Raw genomic sequence first — 11,569 nt, forward strand, 5'->3', positions numbered from 1 at the left:
GGCAAGTAAATTAAACCGCACTCTGCTTCCCAGAAACAATACAGCTGAATGAGGCCCAGTGATCGCTTGTTCTCATTACTGTGGAGGTGATGACTGCATGTAATTGCAGCGGTCCACCCCCACTGAACGAGCAGCCAGTTGTCGGGAAGGAACGCTTCCTTCCCGATAATTGGCTGCTCCTTGGCAGGTGTAAATCCACTATAAGCGATTTCTGAGAGTTTTTTTATTTATCTCAGACAACCCCTTTAGTTTTTGCCATAGTTTTCATTACCGTTATTACAGGTGATTCATGTTAAAGAGGACCTATCGGCAAAAAAATGCAGTGCAGGCGGCAGGTTATAGAGCAGGAGGAGCTGAGCAGATTGATGTATAGTTCTGTGGGTAAAGATTCAGTAAAACGTATACATTTTATATTTCTGGTATTTTTTTCAGTTCTTGAATATCCATTGGTACAGAGAGGAGGGGTTACCAGTGGCTGACAGCTATCTCTGTATACACACCTATACACACAGCGCTATCAATCACTGATAACTCCTCCCTCCTGTACCGATAGGTATTCACAGGAAGGGGAAAAAAACTAATATATGAATGCAGGTTTTACTGAATCTTTTCTTTCAAAACTATACATCAATCTGCTCGGCTTTTCCAGCTCTATAACCTGCAGATTGCATTGCATTTTTGGTGACAGGTCCTCTTTAAATTAAAGGAAGTCTGTCACCACCTCTATCTGCCTTCCTTGAGGGCAGCGTAAGGTAGTGCCAGGCACATAGATTTCAGCGTTGCCTACATAAAGAGGGGCATTTTTTAAGCTCTTTACGCCACTGTTGTGGTATACAAAAGTCGCAGATTATGGTGCCCCATAATTTGCAACTTTTTGAGCTTCTCAGCACTTTTCTGAAGTACAGAGAAAAATAGGAGTGGCTTAGGTGAAGGGGTGTGGCGGCGGTTCTCCTGAACTGTACTCATGGAATTATGTCAGTACAGTTCAGTAGACTCCCAGTCAGGCAGGAGTCCACAGCCTCCTAAATCATTGATACTGTGAGGTCACGTCAGAAGAGCAGTGTTCAGTCCGGGAAATACAGCTGTCACATGGAGTGTGTATCCAGACTACATACACTCGTAGTAGTTTATTACCATATAATGTCAGTGTGACCATGAATGATAAAAGTGAGACTGAAATGGTCAAACCCATCTGTGTATTTGTATCATTAGAGGCAGCAGTGAGCCTGGGAAAAAGAAGCAGCACATCTGTCACATTGAAGGTTGTGGAAAAGTCTATGGGAAGACATCCCATTTGCGAGCACATCTTCGTTGGCATACCGGAGAAAGGCCTTTTGTATGCAACTGGATATTTTGTGGAAAAAGATTCACTCGGAGCGATGAGCTGCAAAGACATAGAAGAACGCACACAGGTATGAAGGTCTACTCTGTGATATTATCAAGGGCTATATTAGGGATGCACAACCTATTCTGGGCCAGTGGCCACAAGGTCAGACTGAGCCAATCCCAAGGCCACAATTAAACTTCAAGGTGTGTTACCATCTGAGACACGTGTGTCTTCTCAAAAGTATAAAGTCTCATCAGTTCCACTTCCAGTACTGTTGGGAGAATAGGATCCCATTCACACCCATGCATGCTGCTCTCTTCATTGTATGTTATGTAACTTATTGAAACAGCTGGGTGTTTCACTACTCCCATAAACTACATTGACAATAACTGCAATGTGGGCCACTTGTGGCCTCTGGCCACAGGTTTTTCACTACTGAGCTATATACTTGCCATATGGCAATCCTCTCTCCTACAGCCAAAGACCTTTAAGGGGGCCATAGAAATAGCCGGAATGGCAGATACTGGCCATTCCAGCTGACTGCCATTCATCGGCCGAAACTGCAGGTTGATTTAATGATCGGCTGAATTCAGCCAATCGTGTGTCATTGTGCTGAAGCACCAGGGGGTCAGTTTTAATAGAAAACTAACTCCCTGGTCAGGCAGTTTAGTTGGTGGGATCGTTCGTACAAACTATCCCATGGACGACTGATCGGTCGGAGTGCGGCTGATCATTATCTCAAATGTATGGCCAGCTTCAGATGGGAGCTGGTCACTGAATCCCACCAATGTTTTTTTATGTAAGTGATGGCTGGCAAAGTATTTGCCAATATCTGTCATCAGAGCAAAAGGTCTGATCCCTCACATATTTATGGTCGCTTACAGGCTTGTATTTTATGTTGGGGGGGAAGGGGGAGTACAGAACAACCATGCCAATAATCCTCATGTACTGATAGCTGAACGTAAGACTGGCACAGTCATCTTGGAGAAGCAAAATAGCCCACAAGCTATCACTTACAAGACAGATTTCCATTAAAGAGGTTGTCTGCTTTCGCTATGTTAATCACCTGTCCTCATCATCAATATCAGGTTGTGGGGGGCGAACTCCTGACGATCAGCTGTTCTCGATCTCCTCTGATTCCCTGCTTGCTGTCTACATTGCGGTAGGAAAGAGCTGTCCCATTGGAGTGAATGAGACGGTAGAGCTGTAATTACACTGCTCATCACTGCAATGTTGATGGCGAGCAGGTAAACATGGAAGAGAAGTCATCACTCGTACTAGCACTGCCTTCTCTTCAAACAGCTGATCGGCGGAAGTGTTGGGAGTGGGCCCTCCGCCGATCTGATATTGATGACCTATCCTGAGGATAGTTCAGCAATATAACAAAAACTGAGAAAGTTCAACATTTTTCCATCAATTATGAGTGCTTCTCCTTCCTTGTTCTAGTGATCGGTGGGGGTCTCAGCCCTTGGACTCCCACTGATCAAAACTTTGGATATGTCACTATAACATGTCAGAGGTTTTCCCAGAGTACAGTGCCACTTACTAAGCAGCAGTACTTGTACTTGATACATGTGGGTTTTTTTTTAAATGTAGGATTGATGGATTAAAAAACTATCCATACACATACATATTTAAAGGGGTTGGCAACTATCTCTTTAATACTTCATATGATAAGAACAGCATGTAAAGGCACTTGATAAACCATTATTAATCCATTACCTCCAATGTCCAGGGGATTCTGTTGCTTAAACCTTACTGCAATCATTCTTATTGATGTCCTGGTTCTTCGCTCCTAAAATCAAGTGACCAGACCCATCTATCAGCAAGCTTCATTGACTAACACCATGGACGGACAAGCCATGTACAGTCCTTTCCGCAGTATTAGGACGGTTCTGGTCACATGATCCTGTATTAGTAGCTATTTTAGAACCGGAGTGTCGGGCTGTGACCAAGAATCAATGCAATAAACAGTGGGTAAGCAATTTAGGCCACTGAACGTCCCTGCAGATGGATTAACAGCAATGCCTTTTTGTGCTGTTCCCAGCGTACGTGCAGAAGTAAAGATAGTGGCCAATCCCTTTAAGTTCTGAAGACCCCATTATTTCCACTACAATCATCTTAGTCACCCTTGTTGTATGGATTGGCCAGCCTTAAAGGGGTTGTCTCATGACTGTCTGTGTCATAAATAAGTGCCGCTGCAGAAGAAATGTCTGGTTAGTTCATGGACTGTACATATGGTCCATGATAAAGACACCTCTAGGACAGCCTGACTTTTTTAAAGGGGTATTCCAGCCGAATAGAAAAGGGATGCAGTGAGATACAAATGGTAGAAGAAATAAATGAACAACAGAGCTGCTTCTCACATCACTGATCCCCCACCATGGCTGTGCTGATGGTGCCCACATCCTCGCCGCGCTCCACTTCTGGCTCCTGTCCCGATACAGCAGGAAATGGCTGAAAATGCCAGTCAGCCAGTGGTTCCCAGACATTTGGAAGGAAGTGGAAGTGGAGAGCAGCGAGGACCCAGACATCATTGGAATGGCAGTGGTGGGGGATTGATGAGGTAAGTATCCGCTCTGTTTTATTTTTTTAACCATCCCACTGCAAACCTTTTTTATTCGGCTTAGGGTACTTTCACACTAGCGTTTTTCTTTTCCGGCACTGAGTTCTGTCAAAGGGACTTAATGCCGGAAAAGAACTGATCAGTTTTATCCCCATGCATTCTGAATAGAGTGTAATATGTTCAGTTTGCATCAGGATGTCTTTAGTTCAGTCTTTTTGACTGATCAGGCAAAAGATAAAACCGCAGCATGCTACGGTTTTATCTCCGGCGAAAAAAACTGAAGACTTGCCTGAATGCCGAATCCGTCAAAAAAAGGTGAAAAAAATAAATGCCGGATCCGTTTTGACTGATGGCACCGGAAAGACGGATCCGGCATTTCAATGCATTTTTATGACTGATCAGGCATTTTTAAGACTGATCAGGATCCTGGTCAGTCTTACAAATACCCTCAGTTGGCATACGTTTTGCCGGATCCAGCAGGCAGTTCCGGGGTACTTTCACACTTGCGGCAGAGGATTCCATTGCCAGAACTGTCCGGCAATCCGGACGCAAACGGATAGCATTTGTCAGCTGGATGCGGATGCGGATCCGTCTGACAAATGCATTGAAATACCAGATCCATCTCGCTGGTGTCATCTGGAAAAATGGATCCGGTATTTAATTATTTTTCACATATTTAAAGGTCTGCTCATGCGCGGACCGGAAGAACGGATCCGTCAATGCGGCAATTTTAATCCAGCACTAATACATTTCAATGGAAATTAGTGTTCAGGATTTTTGGCCGGAGAGAAAAATACAGCATGCTGCGGTATTTTCTCCAGCCCAAAAAAACATAAGAGGGACTGAACTGATGCATCCTGAACGGATTGCTCTCCATTCAGAATGCATTAGGATAAAACTGATCAGTTATTTTCCGGTATTGAGCCCCTAGGACGGAACTCAATACCAGAAAACAAAGACGCTAGTGTGAAAGCACCCTGATATAACCCATTTAAAGTGCCTGGAGTGTTATCAGTAGTGTCTTTTCACCTGGATAGCATGCATTGTATACAGCCCCCAAATGCTTCCAGGTTCAGGCACCCACTAGTGGACATCTTTACATGTGGCACTTTAATATATTTACTAATATGTGGCAGCCTTCCTTCAAAATGTTTTTAATTTTTAGGTGAAAAACGTTTTGAGTGTCCGGAATGTTCAAAGAGATTCATGAGGAGCGACCACCTCTCCAAGCATGTGAAAACCCACCAAAACAAAAAGGGAGGTGGAACCGCCCTGGCTATTGTAACCTCAGGGGACCTGGATGCGTCGGTCACCGGGGTCCTCAGTTCTCCAAGAATAGTCGCAGTTGCAGCCATTTCTCAAGATTCAAATCCAGCCACCCCAAATGTTTCCACAAACATAGATGAATTTTGAATGAAGTCATAAGGACTTTCTTTGTTTGTTTTTTGTTTTGTTTTTTGCTGCACTTAAATATATGGATTTACAGAATCGTGAACAGTTCTGTAGAAAGCCTTTCAGAGGTAATCATGATTTATTTATTTTTTTGTTCCTTTAAATATTCCGAGGATAGGGGGGGATGAAGCTAATGCAGATCAAGCTGTGAATAATATCCATTTTCTATTATTTCGCAATAGAAAGCTAAGATATTTTATCTGCATCATGTGTTCTCCATTTTGTAAAAAAAAAAAAAACTTCAACTTTTTAATGTGCTTTCATTCATCTTCCTCTCAAGAAACTGCGCTTTCATGGTGAACCACATAAACTAATGGCGGGCGATAAGACTCACGGCCACCAATATATTACAAACTCTGTTTGTAAATGGCCCTACAATCAGTTTGTATTTATGATAGCAAAAGTTAGTCTGAGGTTACCTTTACAAAGAAGTAATTTTTTTAGGAGATCGGATATTTAAGCAAAATTTTCTGAAAATCTTATTTATATAGATGCAATGTTAAAATTATGCAAGCTGCATTTAGTTTGATGCTACCTGACATTGAAAATGCTGTTTCTTATGTAACATTTTGTACATACCCACTGCTTTCTTTCCACATTCCATTGTTTTATTTTTTTTTATTTTTTATTGTTTGTTTGCTATGGGTTGGTAGAATCGGTATATACCGCATCCATGGTTCCTACAAAGAGGAAAGGCTGATCGGAAAAGTGAAGGCCCTGCGTGGTTATCCCATAATGTACGGATCCCTTCATAGTGCAGCTTTGTAAAGTTTTCTTTCACAATTCTCGATACATTTCTTGTAAGCAGTTGCAATTTCTAGAAGCACAACTTATGTAAATCAGATGTTTTTTATAACATTCAGTATCTACCCTGTATATGGACATTTGGTTTCCAGATCATTTTAACAGGTAAATACATATTTTTCTTTTTTTTTTATTCGTAAAAGGGGTTAGTGGGTTATCAGAGAGCCATATGTAAAAATAGCAGGATAAAAAAACACTTTTGTACCAGATTTCTTTGTTAAACGGGCTATTTTAGGACATGTGCCTATTATAGTTTTTTTTATATAAGTTGTGCTATTAACGCCGCCCCCCCCCTCTTTCTCTATAGAAACCAATTCTGCGTCACCACAAAAATCCAGACATACAAAATATGCAGCATGCCTGTAAAATACCACGTCCATTGACTAATTTGCCATATGTTATATGACGCTTTTTTTTCCTGCTTGAGCCACCACAACAGAGGCTCGCTGACGTCCGAAAATAAGCTTAGGAAGATGCAAATTATGAGATGAAGATTTGGATGCTGGATATCTACTATGTTTTCCTAAATAAGTATATTTATATAGTAGCGACAGAATTCTTGGGACTAAAGATGGCACTTTTGACACAGCGCAAGTGTGCAAATAAGTGTGTATGTGTGTGTGTGACTGTGTGTATTTCTGTATATACAATATATATGCATATTGTTATTTTAACTATTGCAATGTTCAGCAGATATAAGGATCATTTGTGAAATAGACAACGTTATCAGACATAGCTCCACACAAATACAATATTTATTTTCATAGACCTTAAATCAGATCTCAGTAACCAGATGAAGGTAAGAAGGCGTCAACTTCTGTATATATTATGGTGCATTGTACAATAAAGCTGTTCTTTTAGGTTTGTATTAGCTGCGGTTGTATTCATGAGCACCAATGTGCATACGTTTAGTTTGCATGTTGAATTTTTTTTTTTTATTCTCTTTTGAGCACTTAAAGTGTGTACCCTGGTTTATTGCAATTTTGACACACCAGCTCACGGGCACCCAACAATTGCTGGCGAAATAAGACCTCCCAGTTAAATGGTAACATAACTCCATGGATTCCAGTAGGGCAGTAATATGCATGGGGTCTGTGAGCTGGGACTATGAGGTACCCTTCAATGTTATTTGTGTTATTACATTCAGGATTAGCTGTTCTGTTCATTTCATTAGTTTAATTAAATGCTTGTATTCATGGTCACTGATCTTCCCTAATATTCTTGGCCAGGTTTAATGAATTAGAACCCCCTGCTTTAAATCGCAATCTTAATATATTCTGCCTAAAGGCTGAAGTTATAGGTTCCTGCTTAATTCACTAAAGTAGAATATGTGTGAAGTAAAACCTGTGACACAAATGTAGTCAGTCAGTTTATTAAGAACCTATGATATCAATATCTTCTACTTAAAAATATAGGAGGACATTTATCATTCCCTGTGCACCAGAATACTGGCGCCAAAAGGTCCCAAAGGTCAGCTCAAAATTTAGCGACTTTTTGTGGGTGTTTCTGACACCACTCACCACTTTTTAAGGTGTGAGGCGGGCAGCAATGTGGCATAGATTATAGTCACAGCTCACTTGCTGCTGTGGATCTGCACTTTGGCGCATGGACCTTCAAAGATGCAACACAAATACTAAGAGACATGCAAGTGGAGAGATATTAAAGGGGTTCTCCGGGCTTTTAATATTGATGACCTATCCTCAGGATAGGTCATCAATATCAGATCGGCTGGGGTCCGACACCCGGCACCCCCGCCGATCAGCTGTTTGAAGAGGAGGCGCGCGCCGTACCAGCGCTAACTTCTTGCCGTTGGCTCTGCAGCGGTGAGCAGGTGTAATTACACCCAAGCCGTCCTATTCATTTCAATGGAACGATCCGTCCTATTGAAATGAATGTGACGGCTTGGGTGTAATTGCACCTGCTCACTGCTGCAGATGTGACGGCGAGAAGGTAAACAGTGAAGAGGAGGCAGCGCTGGCAGTTTCAAACAGTTGATCGGTGGGGGTGCCGGGTGTCAGACTCCCGCCGATCTGATATTGATGACCTATTCTGAGGTTAGGTCATCAATATTAAAAGCCCGGAGAACCCCTTTAAAGGCGTTTTCCTGCCATACATACTGATGGCCTATTGTCAGGATAAGTCATCAATATCTGATAAGCGAGGGTCTGACACCTGGCACCCCCCACCGATCAACTGTTTGAAGAAAAGGCGGCGCTCCATGTCAGCACTGCTTTCTCTTCATTACACTGCCCGTCGTCTTGGAAGTGCAGTGTAATACAAGTACTCGCTCCATTAAAGTGAATGGAGTGAGTACACTACGCCACCGCTCCACTAGAGACGATGCGCAGTGTAAAGACCTGGAAGTGGCGCTCACATGTAGCACACCACCTCCTTGTCAAACAGCTGATCGGCGAGGGTGACGGGAGTTGGACCCCCGCTAATCAGATATTGATGACCTAACCTGACCATTGATCATCAATATATATTGCCGGTCCCCCATAGAGAACAGATTTTCTCTTTTACACCAGCAACATCAAAATGCCAGAACAACTATGTTGGCACCATGCATGTTGCCAAAGTAGCTGATAGATGATTGCACTCTGTAGGCTGTGTTACTATAAACGTCGAATCCTACAATAGATGGCACCCCTAAGTATAGGTAAGAAGAATGCTACATTTTATTTGTAAAGACGTACATGAAAGCCTGAAGTGTTAAAATCTTATTTAAACACCTTGTATATTACTCTGTATAGTTTTAATAAGATATTGCAAATAAATATTAGAGACATTGGGTATATTATAATCTAATTTTCTAACCTTAAATGAAATGGAATTAGTGTGTTTTAGGGGGAAAACAAAATCTTTCAAGCTGATCATCTAGACTGACATGTCATATGGTTTGCGGTAGTTTTATTGGCTGTCTGATGCTGAAGGCGCGTGTGCATTGTCTTATTTAATGTCATTTCACTGTCTACCTGTATGCCACTGTTTTTATAGAAACACCTTTATCTATTTCTTCATGTATATTTATCAAGTTTAGAATATCAGTGTTATCTTTTTATTTTTTTCTGAGTAATTGTTTGAGTAGTTGTCATGTGGACGTGCTGCAGAAATTTGCTTTAGAAGTTTAAATTATTTATCACCTTTTCTGCTATAGGATGAAAGTTAACATTTTTCACACGTGAGGAAGCATGCTTGGTCCAACTTTTCAATTTTAGGACATTTTTATTGCATAAATATTTGTATTTAATTTCAATGCCTTCTGTGCATGTCAAAGGGTGAGCACTCACATTGATTTATTGATCGCTCTCTCTATGTTAATATATTGATATGCACCAGATATTCAATTGGACACCATTTTTTGAAAATTGGAACAAATGTTTTGCAGATGATGTTTTTTTAGAGCCTAATATACGTTTTTTGAGGGGGGAAATAAGAGGAATAGGAAACAATGGTTTCCCTTTACATTTTGCCAGCATAGCCTCTAACTTGTCATTTTTACAGTGCTGATTTGTATAAACTTTTGTTCTTTGTTGTGGATTTGGAAATAAAATTATGTGAAATTTGTTGTCCAAAATGCCTTCTGTGTGTTTTTCAGTGAAAAGCAAATTACATCTCTGCCTAGCCAATGTAGAAGCCAAATAGAAAAAGAGCAACTTAGACTGATTGTTCCTAATTTTGAGCAACCAACCATAGCCTTACGAGGACGAAATTCTGAACGATGGAAGAGCTGTCGGAGAAACATATCTTTATGTTATATTAGGCTTTTTTTCTGGGAGTTTTAACATTGATGACCAGCAAGTGGCTCCAGAACTGGTGTTGAAAGGAGGGGTTTGGGTTCCTGGAGAACTGGGTCAACTTCTCAGACGGCTACATTCTCTACAGTAGAGATGGGCTGCACCTCAATGGGGAAGGTGCAATTGTGTTGGAAGAGAAGCTGGCTTCAGGGTTGGCGGAGTGTTTAAATTCAGGAGGGGAGGGGAAGATACTGACTTGGGGCTAGGTAATGAAACTTGGGGGTGGAATGCAGAGGGTTAGAACAGATACGGATAGGAGGAAACTGAATACAGAAAAATATAGTGCATGCATAACAATACCAGAAACCTCACTAACACGATTGAGAGATTAGAACTGATGGTGTTGGACATAGTGGGAATAAGTCAGACATGGCTGGATGATATCTATAACTGGGCTCAGGGGTGGACTGGGAGCTTTAAATTGACCCTGGAAAAAATACTAAAAGTCCAAATTGATGGAAGGCAGGGCCAGCAATACTATATTGTGACATATTATACAACCCCAACAGAGAGAAATACCACAGTCCAGCACAAAATACTGCCAGCAGCACAAAATACCTCCCAGAAAACTTCCACTGGCTGGCTATGAGGAGGGCCCAGGCGGCCCCCTGGGCATCGGCCCACCGGGAAATTTCCCTGTAAGGTCTATGGTCAATCCGCCCTTGACTGGGCTGTTAATTTGCAGGGTTATAGTCTGTTTAGAAATGCTTGTAAAAGTAAGAAAGGAGGATGATCAGCTAGTGATAGCCTAGCCCGAGGATAAGCCATCACTTAAAGGGAAACTGTCACCATGAACATGCAAATTAATCTTAAAGCAGAAGTTTGAGCAGGAGGAGCTGATCAGATTAATGTATAGTTTGTTTGGGTAGATATTCAGTATAACTTGTATTCCATTCATTTAAATTTCTGTTAATTCTGGGCTTTAAAGTCAAGGAGGCGGTCCTATCAGTGATTGACAGCTATCTCTGTATACACAGTCATGGAGGGAAGGCTGTCAATCACTGATAGGACCGCCTCCCTGACTTCAAAGCCCCAAATAAGCAGTAATTTAAGTGACTGAAATGAATGCAAGTTTCACTGAATCTTTCACCACAAAACTTTATATCAATATACTCCGCTCCTCCTGCTCTATAACATGCTGCCGGTAGCTCAGACATAATGTTCAACATGACAAGTTCCCTTTAATAAAAGGTGGACAACCCCTTTACATTGTATAAAAGACAAATTTAAAAGCACCAAATATTGAAACAGAGAGGATCATCATTGCTGAAGAAAGTAAGAGTAATTAAAAAAATATTCATCAATTACATAAATAATAATAAAAAAAAAAAAAAAACGATAGTGCCCTCTAAAATATAATCTGTGTGTAATGGTGGAAAAGGAGGCCTGGCCAGTTAAATATCTTCTATAAAGGAAAATCCAATGATAGATCACATGTTTAGGGATAATGTCCATCCTCCATTAAATATTGCATACTAAATTAAGGGGACTGTCTAAGATAATGAAAAATCTCGGACAAGCTCTTCAATAGCGTAACCTAAAAAAAAAAAAAAAAAAAAGTTTTTTGTACCCTTTCTCCAGCACTTTTCTGAGACGCTTGTCTGGTCCTACAGTCTTGCTGCT

General features: G+C 41.2%; 1 protein-coding gene across 3 annotated transcripts in view; it reads left to right on the forward strand.

The window, feature by feature from the left end:
• The window catches only part of SP4 (Sp4 transcription factor), a 29,663-nt gene extending 21,642 nt beyond the window's left edge, over positions 1 to 8,021 (forward strand). For all 3 annotated transcript variants that reach the window (XM_044294234.1, XM_044294233.1, XM_044294232.1), the window contains 2 exons: positions 1,213 to 1,412; positions 5,059 to 8,021. In XM_044294234.1, the coding sequence (XP_044150169.1) occupies positions 1,213 to 1,412; positions 5,059 to 5,306 (448 nt within the window). In that variant the 3' untranslated portion in view covers positions 5,307 to 8,021. The remainder of the gene's footprint in view (positions 1 to 1,212; positions 1,413 to 5,058) is intronic.
• The last annotated feature ends 3,548 nt before the right edge of the window (positions 8,022 to 11,569 follow it).

Source organism: Bufo gargarizans, chromosome 5 (assembly GCF_014858855.1).
Source record: "Bufo gargarizans isolate SCDJY-AF-19 chromosome 5, ASM1485885v1, whole genome shotgun sequence".
Taxonomy (NCBI): Eukaryota; Metazoa; Chordata; class Amphibia; order Anura; family Bufonidae; genus Bufo; species Bufo gargarizans.